At 37.6% G+C, this 14,760-nt stretch overlaps 1 protein-coding gene across 4 annotated transcripts in view; it reads right to left on the minus strand.

Annotated features, from left to right (window-relative positions):
• EML1 (EMAP like 1) overlaps window positions 1–7,600 on the minus strand; it is a 113,385-nt gene extending 105,785 nt beyond the window's left edge. Inside the window, exon 1 of one of the 4 annotated variants that reach the window (XM_039339682.1) lies at window positions 6,108–7,600. In XM_039339682.1, the coding sequence (XP_039195616.1) occupies window positions 6,108–6,249 (142 nt within the window). In that variant the 5' untranslated portion in view covers window positions 6,250–7,600. The remainder of the gene's footprint in view (window positions 1–6,107) is intronic. The other 3 variants (XM_039339683.1, XM_039339678.1, XM_039339680.1) reach the window with 3 other exon arrangements.
• Window positions 7,601–14,760: the final 7,160 nt, after the last annotated feature.

Here is a 14,760-nt window from a genome sequence, read left to right on the forward strand (position 1 = left end):
GTAGTCTTTCTAGTGGGGTATCATGCATAATACTGTAAGCACAAGGGTACCCATTAATATGAAAGCAGTCAAGCTCACATATTGTTTTAACCAAGAGAGTGGCTGCATTCAAGCAACTTGTCTTGTATCATCCTTTATAGAAATTTCTTGCTGTAGAAACAACAGGGTAATTAATCTGCAAACAGCCAAACTATCATATCTGAAAAATTAGGTTTGTGTTGGGAGGATGCATCTTAAAAAATCCAACATTTTGAAGGTAAAAGAAGGCAATGCTTTTAAAATGAGCATGTACAGCACCAAAGGAGGCACTAGGTGCATTTAGATAATGTCTTCTGAAAGCTGATTTTGCATACTTGCTGCTCTCCTGCATTTCACGTTTGCTGTGGGTTGGTCTGTTTCTTAAAATATTTGGAAGTTTCATGAATAATGGATAAGGTGAGGGACTTATGAATATTCATAATAATAACTGCTTTGTGAAGGAGTAAGCAGACAGAAGTGTTGAAAGCAAATATTTAGAATTCTAAGTCTTAAAATAATTGTTAAATCATCATAAGGAAAGTAGATTTTACTCACACAAACACATTCTCACACATGCAGATGAACATACAAAATGTCTACATTAGCTTCTAAAAACCTACTTACAACTATGACAGTTATTAAAAATAATTCTTGGCCATATATTTGGGATGTGGAAAATAGAACTATTGAACACATTTTGGGAATCATTTTCTGGAAATATCATTATAGCTTACTTTTTAATACACAGTAGTTTGGTCAAATCCATTTCAACCTCTCTTTCTCTCTGTTTTCAATAAATATGTAAGAAATACCTTAATAATTTACTTTTATGTGTCTCTCAGAATTCATGGTTATTAAAGCATCCAACCTAGATTTACAGAAGGCATTCAAATATCACCATCACAGTTGTCTCCAGTTATAGTTCCCTGGTAATGTCTCATAAAACAAAATCTGAAGTGACTACATTTTCACAGTGGAGAGATATAATCATAGAAGAGTTGCATCATTGGATCTTACTATATACTGTAATAGATTAATTCTATAAGTTAAGAAGCCAATAGGAGTCTGTGAGAAAATTGTCAAATTCAGATTCAAATATTAGCCATAACATAACATTGAGATTATGTAATATACAAATTAAGTTCATTAACTATTGACTGTATAGAAATGAAATCAAAAACAAACAACACAGTATTTACTTACTACTTTATTATTACCACTATTAAACAGTGCTGTTTCTGAATTCAGTAAACTAAGTGATTCAGGCTCTAATTCTTTATCTACTAACCCTGGAATAGGACTCATTGAACTTAGTGTGATTTGTTTCAGAATATATTCATTCATTTATTTATTCAAATTCTATAGCTGCTCATATCAATCAATGACTCTGGGCAGTTTACAAAAATATACAGATATATATAAGTATGTTAATTAATCCTTGTTGTTGTTTTACAAATGCTTTGAAAATCCAAGCATCATATATATGTTTTGTAAATATGATTACTTAATTTTAAGATTAAGTAATCATATTTCAAATAGATTTTACCTCTTTTAACCCTCACCCACAAATACCTTCATTCAAAATCACTAGTGATTCTAGCTTGGAAAGATGTCCCAGGTGGGGGGTTTTTAGTTGATTGTGAAAATTACTCAGAAGCTAGTCTTTAATGCAAAAATACATGATTTTAGAAAATTGCTGTTAGTCCAAACACCCACTTTCTATGTAACATATATAACTGGATTATGGGCTGCGGGATGGAATTTATGGAAACTCTAAAACAGAATGAATCCACTGAATGAAATAAACCAGAAGTATTTTAATTTCACCAACCTTCTCATATCTATCACCATTCTCATTTTCACCTCATAGCTACAGTACATGAAGATGAAAAATAGTAGTTGTAGGAAGATATGATTCCCCTAAATTTCTCCATGCTGATACCAACTCCAGTTGGCCCAACATGGATTTTTCTTTCTTTTCACTTCAAAAACCCCACAGGGATCACTTTGAAATATGCTTGTGGCCGTTATTTCTGGTTTGGGTTATGGACTCAAAATATGTATAAAATTTGCTGACAAAAGTGTTTTATAAAACCTCAGAGGATAGATTTGAATCAGCAATATGAAAAACACTTTCTCCCAAAAATATTGCAAAATTCCTTGAAACTAAGCATATTCAAGCATAAAAAGAGATGGGGTGGGTGCCGTAATCAAGCTACATCGCCAAAGATCACTAACTACATTTCCAACTTTTTTGTATTCCTTGGAACAGTCTGATGAGGAAATGCTAAATTCAAGTGAATGTTCTTAGAAGCCCCTTCAGATCTTTGCAATGAGTATTCATGGGTTGAAAGTACACCCAACTGATTGGATTGCTGAGGACATGACTGTATACCATTAAGTCCTTCACACATTCACCAAATTTCAGAATAGGCGCATTGCTTTACAAATTACTATATTTCTGAGTCTGCATCTCTTTAAAAGCATCTAGTAGGTCATGGTTGGTTTTCAAATGATAAGCTAAGTCAGTGGTGGCGAACTGTGGGCACACATGCCGTTGTCCCAGCCTTGCCTCCCCCACAACCCCCTCCTCTTCAGCAGCCCCCCTGAAAGAGAGTCATCCTTGAGCGTGGCCCACACAGAGCAGTGCAGCCAAAAACATGGCAGCCAGGCAGCATAGACAAGACTCTGCCCTCATACCCCATCATGCAGTTGATGCTGCAGGGTGTGGACAGAGAGTGTGGCCACCATAGCGCTGCTGGGCTGCCTGGGCGATCTGCAGCGGGCTCTGGAGGCGGTGAGTGGTCCTGGGGGCCGGCGGGGCAGGGGATGGAAGGGCAGAGCAGGGGTGGGGTGGGGGGGAGCAGGGACGGGGCCAGTTTTTGGGCACTCGGTCTCTAAAAGGTTCACCATCACTGAGCTAAGTGAAAGCTTGTTACTACTTGAATAAGTGATCCACAGGGAATATCAGATTGTGGGAAGCCAAAAAACAACTCAATGGTAAACGACAAACCACCCCCATAGTGTTGCCTAGAAAGCTATATACACACATCTAAGAAGACACCAGGAATCAAGCATGACTTAGATTTTATATGAAATATGAATGAACTTTTTAAGACTGTATAAACTGGTCACATAATATCCCAACTCCCAAAAGGGTCATTTTTATCTTGGAAAGACCATTCCAAATATACTGAAAGAAGAAACTGGCTGGACTGTTTCAATAGCAATAGCACTTAGACTCATATATCACTTCATAGTGCTTTTACAGCACTCTCTAAGCAGTTTACAGAGCCAGTATATTGCCCCCAATAATCTGGGTCCTCATTTTATTGACCTTGGAAGGATGGAAGGCTGAGTCAACCTTGAGCCAGTCAAGATTGAATTCCTGGCTGTGGGCAGAGTTTGCCTGCAATACTGTATTCTAACCACTGCACCACCACTGTTTCTTCAAAGTTAAACCATTTATTGTGTTCAGATCATCCATTAAGGAACATCCCTACACATTTCCCCCTGATTTCTCTCTTTATGAGTCATGTATAAGCTGTGACAAAGAAAAGGGCATGATCATTTAGAAACAATAACAACAAGAAAAAGAAAGTAATCTCCCCAAATTATGTTGCTATTGCCTTAGGATAACTGTAGCTGAATGAAGTGTGGGAAACAAAAGTCCAAAGAATTATCAATTATAGCAGGTGTAGGCAACCTTAAGAGAAGATTTTTTATTCAGTTTATTTGTTTGCTTGCTTGTATGTTTGTTTGTTTATAGCATATGGTTTTTATTTTATAGGAATACCAGAGTGTTTCCAAAATCTCTAGCTGGAACTTATGGAATCCCAAAATTAGTCATATAATTAATTGCCTATAATGGCCTTATGAGAATTCAAGTGAAGAACATGAAAATCTTACAAGACTTTGGTATTCTTCTAATGTGACATTTGACAACATACTATAACAACAACATACTATAAGAAGTCATATGACATCCTGATGGTGAGGTTACCAAAATTTTGCCAGATTGTGAAATATTGGCCATTTTGCTTCTTCTTTTGTTCTGTCTGCAGAAATTCTATCTTACAGGATTTAGCAAAGCTAAATTAGAACACTCATCTATTCTAAGCCTTTAGAAAATATTTTTATATTTATATTTATTTATTGATATAGTTAATCAAAATGTCCTCACTCCCTGGAAATGTCTAGTATTATCTATATATCAGGAATAGGATACTCAGAAAAGTGTGCACACTCCCTCTCTTAAGTCTCTCTTGTATATAGTTGACCTTTACCATTGTACTGTGAGTTTACTGGAAAAGACAGTGAAGCCTCTTAAATTGCATAGATTAGTCACAGCATGAACCTAGACTTCTTAAAGCCTTGATGGCCTTTCAGGAAGGCTAGAGATTAGATTTATATAACTAGTGGCTGAAACACATGCGTGGTCACGTATGTTCAGCACTGACAGAGAAGAAAATTGCTTTCCCTATGCATTAATAAACCAAACAGAAATAAGATACAACTAAAAAAACTGTAATAAATTATTTGTTTTTCTCATTAGAGCTTGTAGTTTAAAAGCTTCAAGAGGCTGAAACAAAACTTTCCTATTAAACAAGATTAAGAAGTTAAAATTATTTAAGTTTGGCAGCTTACACATGCTCAGATTTTCTAATTATCCTGAAGAGGCAGCAAAGCTGTTCCTTGCCTCCAGTTCAAGATGTAAAGGGCTCCTTCTTCTAAAATAATGATGCTTAAGAGAAATAGCTTGATAAGTTCAAAAAATAACAAAGATTAGACAATATTATTAAATACCTGCCTCCCTTCCCTTTCCATCTCTTCCCAAGCCAGTTCTTCTAATGTAATGTTTTAAGTCCGACTTTAGAATCATTCCCTTGGATTAAGGTGATCAACTTTTTTACAGTGAAAAGGAGGACACAAATAAATTGAAGAAAAAAAATATTGTATATAAAAGAAACATTTTATTCGTTGCAACAATAATACAGAATACACTATAATATGATAAATGCAGAATGGTCCCTGCGGCTCCCAAACCACCAGCCGTGCCTGTTCTGGGCTGGGGGGGAAGCCTGCCATCAACACACCCCACCTGCAGCCGCCCCGCCAGGACCACCACCCACCCTGCATAGTCCTGTGTAAAGCGGGCCCCGCGGCTCCCACAGCACGGGGGGGCAGCCGGCTGCCACCGCCCCCCACATTCCCGCCCGCAGAAGCCCCGCTGCCCTTGCCTCTTGTGCCTGCAGCCATTATTGCCCTAGCAGGGCTGAAGATCAAGAGAAATTTACCGTGGCGTCGCCGCTCCAGTCTCCTCCAGGTATCTTTGGTACTAACTAGGAGATGGTATAGTTGGGTAGCAGGCATGGGTGCAAAGTTCCTGCCAATTCGCCTTCGCTGCACACAATTTGCATATGCAAAGTTTGCCGGTCGCGCTCAGGAGCAATTTGGCGCGCTCAGCAGCAATTCCTATTGGCTTTCAAAAGCCAATAGGGGGAGTAGCACAGCTCATGCAAAAGGTGAAAAAAAACCATCAAAAAAGGTGCCGGAATGCCATTCTGAGCATTCTATGAGAAAAAAAAGTCCTGCAGATTAGTCTTCAAATATCGAAAAGGAGGACATGTAGGTGGACATTTTTTGAGGGAGGACAGACCTTAAAAAAGGAGGACTGTCCTCCCTAAAGGAGGACGGTTGGTCACCTTACCTTGGATGCATGCATCTAAAATCATTTTGAAGATATTTACATGAGTACAGCTGCAGCTGAATTTCTAAATAGTTCATTTCAGTCACAAATCAGTATTGATTAAATTGCACAGGTAATCCATTTTGATTATATATATTTTTGTAAGCACTTTCATGGAAGGGGGAAAAGAAATGCAATATATATTTGGAAATGACCCTCTTTTTACCTATCCTATGTAGAAATAGCAAATGAAAATGATATTCAGTATAATGTCCTCAAGCCACAAGGTCATCATCTAAACACTCTTAAAAATATTCAGCAGACTATGAGTTAAAGAATACTGACATAACAACACATCCATAGCAAAACTAAAAGGACAAAGGGAAAAAAATGGTGAGACCTGCACAGCATTCAGAAGGTCCAACATTCAGAAGGTCCATTTGAATAGGTTCTTCAGGAATCGATTTCATGTTTGTCCCTAATGCTTCAAAAACTGGAGGTGGGGGATGCCCAGCATTCAAAGAACTTTGCACAAGAGACATCTGGTTCTCTTTTCTTCCTTATATTTGTGTAAGAGTTGCAATGACAGCTGGCTGAAAATAGACACATCCAAATTAACTGAGCCTCCTTTAAGCCAAAGCATTATTGTGATGTCATGAGAAGCTGCTTAGGATGCGAAGGTCATTGGAACAGAACAACACTAGTACACACGTTGGACCTGCAGTAAGCCAGTTTGAAGGGAGAGGAGAGCATTTTTTGGCTACCCTGTTTTCATCAGATCTTTTTTAAAAAAACCATGATATTACCTGAAAAGATGCATTGTTTTATCAATACAAACAAAATCATATATCTACTTCATTGTGAGAGCTGCCAATATTTCACCTTAAAAATCTGTAACATCTTTGCCCTATTAAAATTTTTGCTTATTATGTTCTGTACTATTGGAAGGGGTGGTTTTTGTTTTTGTTTTTTGCTATATTTTATTTTATTGAAACCTATCCAACATGTGAAAGCTAAGGTGATGGATTGGTTTTTAGATTATTCTCTCTTTTTTCCACTTTCTTGAGAGGTTACACAAAGAGGCCTTTTTACCACAGCAAATGAGTAATATGAAGATAGACAGAATTTGGAGAATTGTATTCAGTGAAATTTCAGATATAATCAACCTTCCAGTAGCTTTCTGCCAGACTTTCCAAGCTCTTATTACTGATTTCTTCACCATAATCCAGTTGTACATACATTAGTAATAGCCAATATGTTGATTAAGGAGCACTGGGAAATATAAGTAGGTTTCATGAAACAGGGATGGTATGCAAAATATTAAAAATAACTTTATCTGGTCACATTTTTGTTTTTTATCATTAAAAACAGCAACACACATTTTACCTTTATAAAATTAAAACCAGTTAAACTCATATTGATAATTAATTACAAACTCTAAAAAGATGCTGAAACCATGAACAACGTAAATACCCTGTAACATAGAACACAATACCAAAGCAGGCTGGACAGCCATTGAGCTAAAACACAATCACCCAGTACTATCCTCTGGACATAGCCCTGCAGGAAGTTGAATAACTGTGGTTCCCATCACAAAGAGCTAGTCAAGAAGGATATAATGGAATCACCAAGAGTTCCAGGAAGTTGCACTCCCACATCTGATATTACCGTTAAGGATATCAGAGGGTCCAAGGCTGATTCAGCTCCTGGACCAGGCCTGAATCAAAACCTGAATGAATCAGATAATATGTTTCTTTAAAGAATGACTGCAGCTGCATAGCTTCTACTCTCTTGGCCATCATCCCTAGACAGCAAATTTGGTAATTAGGAGGTTCTGATACAAGATAATATTTGTAGTTCAAGGTTCAGGTTTCAGGGTTGAACTGTGGGCTCCTTGGTGCTCTCTGAGCTCAATTCTTTCCTCGCAGATGTTTGCTAGCACTGATGATGTTACCTAGTTTGGTAATGAAACATCTTCAAGAAAACCACCAACTTCAGAGAGCACTAAAAGACTCCACAGTTAGGAGGTGTTAGGAGCCATAGACTCTACATTGGGTTTCTTGAAATTAGTCCTGATAAATAAGAGTCAAGAGACAGTTAAAAGGATTTTCAAGCCTTACAAAGACATCCTATTGCAGTTACTCAATAAGTATAGCAAATGTTTGGTTTATGTGTGAAGGATTTTCACTGATAATTTTGACTCCTGTATTTGCAATTTTTTACTAATTTTTTTTTAAAAAAGCATAAATCTTAAACTGAAGTGAAATCAGTCTGAGTGGAATTATCTGGAATGAGTAATACTTTGCATATTCTATAGCTAACCTGTGGTTGAGAATATGGTAGGAGAAAATGATAGTGTATTGTTGATATTTTCCTGAAGAATCATTCTTCATGAGATAATGCAAGTCAGAGCATTCCGTATGGTGAAATGTTTGATAGAAACTTGTTCCATTCTCTTGCATTACAGCAAATGCTTAAGCTCTTGCAACCTATAATAACAAGCTAGCTACAGCCTATTGAATGAGCTGGATCAGGTTCAACAAAGGTAGAGGGGAATTTCACAGTAGGAGCTTTCATTTTAGAGGACAGATATTTTTACAGCAATTACATATTTTAGCATCCCTAAGTACCGTAAGCATCTAGTGCTGGCAAGCAACAAAATATGGTGACGCTGCCTTTAGAATTCAACCAAAAAAGAAACAAAATGGTTAATGAAAAAGTAAAGATCTACAATAGTTTGGGGCAATGAAAGAGGCCTTATAGTTTAATTATCAGTGTTTTAAAGACCTAAAAGTGAAGTAGGGTTGTTCACTAATTATTAGAATGCTAACTGCTCAAGCCATTGGTTAGCAATTGTGACTAATCAAAAAGTTGGCAATCCTCAAGTGCACAAATCATACTTCCATTATGATATTGCTAAACTGCCATTCTTGTTGCCAAGGGCCTTGATGGGGCATGTAGTGAAATTCAATAATGTCTTGATTGTCACACTACTTTTTTGTATGATAGAATAGGAAAGCTAACCTTCTAAACAAGCCTTTTAGTAAGTTTACAAGTTCAGTGTTGTTTACAATCTTAGCAACTACATCTATGAAAATCCCAAAGGTGCTTTTCAAAAGGCAACTGGGTTTTCTTTTTCTTTGAACCAAACTGAAGAAGCTTCTTGGATGAGAAGCAAAACATTTTCAAGGGAAAAACAAAATCCAGTTGCCTTTTGAAATGCACCTTTGGCACAACCATGACCTGGATGATTGAGAATCTTCATAAACATCTATGAAAAATTACTATAACAGAATTTTGTTTCAGTTCAGTCATTTCTAACACCCTCCAATGGCGGTATTGATGCATTTCAAAAGTTGAAGTCTTTTCTGATTTTGTGCCAGGTTTTGGAGACAGGAACAAAAGTACCAACTAATTAGATAACTTTGTTAATAGATTGTGGTAATGCATTAGATACAATTTATCTAGTTTTCATCAAAGCACTTGAAACACACCTGATTACTTTAAAAATATTAGAAAAAAATGATTAGCTATAGCCACGTATCTAATATTAGCAAGCATCTGAAATCATTTTCATTTAATTTGCATTGAGGTGCTTCTGGAATTTAATGAACTATCCTACTTTTTCTGCCTATATCATCTCCAACATAAAAAATCTGAGGTTTCTCTCCCCCCCGCCCCCCCCCAATATAGGATTCTCTTAGTCATTTTAGATTTGACATGATAGTCTAGAATATCAAATGTTTAAAGGCCAAACAGTGCAATATTTAATCAAAGCATAATAAACCAAGAATAGCACCAATAGGGACAATTCTACCTAGCAGATCTTTACCCAGAAATCCCTCGTAAATCAATTCAGAGCATTCTGCAGCTATCCTTGTATGCTGTTGCTTTTTCTGCTTCTTATGGACTTTCTCTGAACAACAGGACAGCATAAAACTTATCAGTGAGTTAGCACCCTGCTGCTTCAACTTTGTACTTAATTTACATTGCAAGGTAATGCTTGTGTTGTGGATACTGCATTGGTTTCTGGTAATCTTATCTTATCATTTGGGAGTGTTGGGAGGCCTCACCCATGAGAGAGAAGTGGGAAATTGGAATCAATGTTTTTCAGTGGTACAGTAATTCCCAGGTTTTTGCATAGTCTCCCTACTGAGGCCCATTATACTGTACATCATTAAGGCTGTAAATGCAGAGCTCTTTCATCAGACTTTTGAGACCCAGTTGGGACAGAATTTGTGTCAGAGTTTTATTTTATGCTTTTAATGATGATTTTAATTGTGATTTAAGTGTATGTCTATTTTAATTGAATTGCAAATCAATAAGTCAATAAACATATAAATGGTACCCTTTATTTTTTAAAAAAAGACAGTTAAAGGGTGTTATGGCACCTCAAATCCAGTGTGAAGGAGGAACAGCTGAGAATGCTGGAGATGGGATTGCTGTAAGAATTCCTTTCAACTGGGAAACACTGGTCTCCCAGCTCCACATTTTAGCTATAGGGCTGCATTCTCAGAATTGTCAAAGAATTGTCTTGCACAGCACATTAAATTTGAAATTAATTGTCTCTATTTGTAGAGGATTGGAAGGAATGCAAGACTGGTTATGTAAGCATCATCTTAGCCCTGAAGGAATGGAAGGAGTGAGAAAGAAACTCAACATTGCTCCACTTTGATTTTCTTTTGTGTAATAGGGGGAAAGAAAAACTTGGTCAGTCTTTGAAAATTCTTTTATTATATCCTATAGCAGTAATGGAGAATTCTAACAGTTCTTGTCTAATCTGTTTTTGGCCTGGCTTACTTCAAAGAATTGACACAATTGTACAATGGTATATGATCATGTAACTGAAGAGGTGGGGTGACAAACATGGTGCACATATTGCTGTTTTTCTTATATTTTTTTTTATTGCCACCAGATCTTTAGCTCATATGAAGAAAAGTACCAGTTTACAAAGAGAAGACTCAAAGGAAACCTTAAGTGGAAACGTAAGACTATGCCAGGCCAGTTTATTTATGCATCTAGCCTGATATTTTTTTCCATAGCATTTTACCGAAGAAGACAGCCTCACAAAAGCAGAAATTCCCAAATCATGTGCCATGAAATAAGTAAATTAGTTTATGAATCTCTGCACCCATGAAAAAAGAATGCTTTCAGACTGTTACACTGCTTTGACCTTTCCTTTGCCCATTCAGATGGATTGAAGGTGGATATTTCAGTCTAAAAAAGGAGCCTCACTGCCATCATCTGTCTTCAAAGGGGTGCTGACTGCATCTTAGTATGAGTCACGCTCTGGACTTGGTTCCTTCCAGTTAGGATAAAGACGTGCAATGTTTTGATTGGCAAGAGTTGTAGTAACATGGGAAGAGCAACTGAGAGTCAATAAATGCATGGGAACACACCAGTGTATGACAGGAACTGAAATTTATGGCAGAGCTTTGGGGACAGTTTAACTTTTCTAACATCTGTCTATTTTAAAGCTTACACCATAGTTTACATCTGTTCTCCAACTTACAGTTTACATTTGCTTGCCAACGAATTGGGGGAGAGGGCTCCGGACGTTGCCAAGGGACTTGGGATTATATAGGCAGCCCTGGGGGAAACACTTGACTTATGAAATGGGTCCAACAATCACCAAAATCTGCCACTGCCTCCCTCTCTCTTCCTTTGAATCCTATATTGCTATTGTTGTTAAAGAGATATTTTAGCCTTTCAGGGGCAAGAATGGAAGAAAACAGAACAGAGAGCTTTTTTAACTGTGCTGCTACAGATATATCTACAAACATTTACTATTTGTAATCAGCTGGGTAGTATTTAGAAGATTGTAACAGATTTACAAAGGAGGGTATTAAAAGAACACTGTCAGGTTGTAAGAGAACCTATCCCAACAAAGAATAAAACTGGGATTTCCTGCGAGAGAAAAGAAACGCTATAAACATTCATGTGTTAGATTTTTTTTTTTTAAAAAAAAAATGAATTTGTAACTTTGCAACTATCACAATGAGTCAAGGAATTTATTCCATTCTGTTACATCCATTTTAGGGCATGTCTTTTCAGTACCAATCTTAAAGGTTTTCATTGGAATGTTATTATTTTAAGAATCTGTACCAGAGAACCTTTTGCAGTTGTGTAAAAGTTCCTACTGTTTTTAACAGTTATTTCTGTCAAATCACTTTAGAAAATTTGCAATACATACAATGTGTACAGAATAGTTTGTATTTACTCTAGCTCTAAATGCTTCAAAATCTCTGCCTTTTGCTTCCTGTTTTCCACAGCTTCTGAGCAGATATCAAATCAAATGTGACCTAAATGGGTAATTCATTGTTTGCAATATTTGTGTAAATAGCAGGCATGGGTCTGCTAATCTGGATTACAACCTTAATGAGAAAATAGGATTTTAACCATACTTCTCTTGCTGTAATTCTGCCTTAAATCAGATTTGTTCTTCTTTACCAGCTGCTTTTAACTGGAAAGCATATTTCCATTGAGTTAGAGGGCAATTTTCCTTCTAAAACAAACAGCCGGCATGTGATCCAGACTGAATTAGGTCCACAGTAACATTGAAGGATTAAAACATTTTACTTCCCTCCTAAGGTTATAAATCTGCTGTTCCCATGTCTGCTTGTATTCAGTTTAAAGAACTGGCAACAGAATAGCTATTTACATAGTATTGCATTTAGCTTGGTCATGCATAACACACCAAATCAAATATTAGTCCACCTTATTACTTGTATAATGCAGACTAAGCTGATATCATTAGAATATGGCTCTAGGTCAGTGGTTCTCAACCTTTTTAATGCTGCGACCCCCAACCGGTCGTAAGTCAAGGACTACTCAACCGGTCATAAGTCGAGGACTACTCAACTGGTGCAGCACCATTTGCAGAATGGGACTTTTGGCGGGCTCAGCAGGGCAGAGACAGCCTGGACAATTCCTATTGGCTTTTGAAAGCAATAGAATTAGACTCTATTCAAGAGAGTCTATTCTATTGGCTTTCAAAAGCCAATAGAATAAAAGGGAGTAGCACAGCTAAGGAAAAGGGGGGGGGGAAATGGCGGACTGCGTTGTTTGGCGACCCCCGTGAAATGGTCATTTGACCCCAAATGGGGTCCCGACCCACAGGTTGAGAACCACTGCTCTAGGTGAATCAAGGCAATTCGTTTAATTTAGTGAACAGTGATTAAACATGAAGTAAAACATCTCTTTGAGGGAGATGGGTGGTTCAGAAATGTGAAATATAAACAAATGAATGTAAATGTAATCTAGTTAGCTAGCTTGTGGTTCACTAGATTGTATGAATTCAAGATACTGGGTTAATTAATTAAACCATGGTTAAACCTATCAAATCTGGGCTGCAAAGAGTTGGAGGTTTCTTTATCTCTTTGCCGCCATCTGGTGGTCATTCTAAGTACCATTACTACTGCCATTACTACACATTGAAAGCCTCTCTTAAGTCCCTAGATATTAACACCATCTCTTGGGAACTTCTGGCGTATGATCGACTGATATGGCGCACCTTGGTGTACCAGGGTTGCCAGACATATGAACATAGAAGGACAATCTTGGCACAAGAAAAGCGAGCACTCCACAAAGCCAGAGCTGCAAATGCTGAAGTAACAGTGTCTACATTTCTTTGTTCAGTATGTGGCAGAACATTCCGTGCTAACATCGGTCTTATTAGCCACCTACGGACACATCGTTGATGGCCCATAACCCGCAAGATGTCAAGGTCTTCATCGAAATCGATGGACGAACAACACTACTGCATACAGTAATTGTAGAAGGAATGGCAGAACATGGGGGTGGAGTGAAAAGGGGGAATCAGCCTAGAATCCCTTTGTAGCCACAAGCAAACTAAGTCTAATCTCCCTTGGATACCATTGACTCTAGTCTAATTCTAACCAGATGCTGATGATTAGTTGAGAAGATTTCTTTTATAGGCTTTTAGCAATAAATCAGTTTAATTGAACCTTCACTTGTGGACCTGGTCTTTTGTGCCTGACACTAATCATGGTTTAGTTAATATTCCCCATCCCACAAGCATGGACACTCTTTAGATCACTTCTTTTTTCCTTCTTCTGAAGCCAAATCCATATTTTGCAACCTTGCTATAACTCTTTTTCCAGTGCTTCGGTTCTGTAAAGCTTGTGGATGGTCCATTTGATCACTAGGAAAACTCTTCATTGCTCCTGGATTCTTCGTTATCATTTCTCCTTTGGAGATATTTACTGAACCCCATGACATGTAAGGAAAACTTTGGATCTGTACCTGGAGTTCTCATGCCACTTTCTGGAATTTGGTGGTAAATGTAAGAAATGCATGGAGGTAAAGGTGGGCTGTAATCTGGCTGCTCAATAAACAGGGGAAAACACTGCTGCATCAGGTGACATGTGTGTTCAGATACATCATTCTCACACTTGGTTTTTCAGCTGGAGAGGTTGGCTTCACATTACAGCCTTTGACTCCCAGCCTATGGATTGCAAAGCAAAGCAGGACAAAACACTGTAAAGGAAAATCAGGATAAATTTACTCAGTGTTGGGGATGGCTTGTAAATCTCGTGGGATTATTCACTGGGCAGACATGTGGCAGATTCATTAATGCAATGAGGGAAAGGTGGCAAGGCAATTTGGATGTTTAGGAATAATGTTTCCATTAAATCAACATAGATTAAGTGTGGCTCTAGTCATTTATATTTCAGGGAAATATATTTTTAATTATTGAAGAGCCATTTGAACAATCTTCTTGATGCTCTCCTATTGATGATTTAGAATAACCTCTGTAGCTTGGCAGGAGAGAAAGTGATTGCAAGTCAGCTTCAAAATGCTTTAGAAGGATTGAGGAACAGAGAAAATGTTGCATTGGAAATTCCATTGTCATTCCTGAATACAATAAACCTTTGTGCAGTTCTATGTGAATTGCAGCCTATACTTTGATTGCCTAGTTGTGCAAAGGTCTCATTCATTTGCATGACTTTCACAAAAGGGAAAGGGATCAACTGCATAAACAGGCCCTCTGTGTCTTTAACAATAGTATAGACATTCAGAACATAAAAGTT

This window comes from Crotalus tigris, unplaced genomic scaffold (assembly GCF_016545835.1).
Source record: "Crotalus tigris isolate CLP2741 ecotype Arizona unplaced genomic scaffold, ASM1654583v1 scf7180000017737.1785205, whole genome shotgun sequence".
NCBI classification, from domain to species: Eukaryota; Metazoa; Chordata; class Lepidosauria; order Squamata; family Viperidae; genus Crotalus; species Crotalus tigris.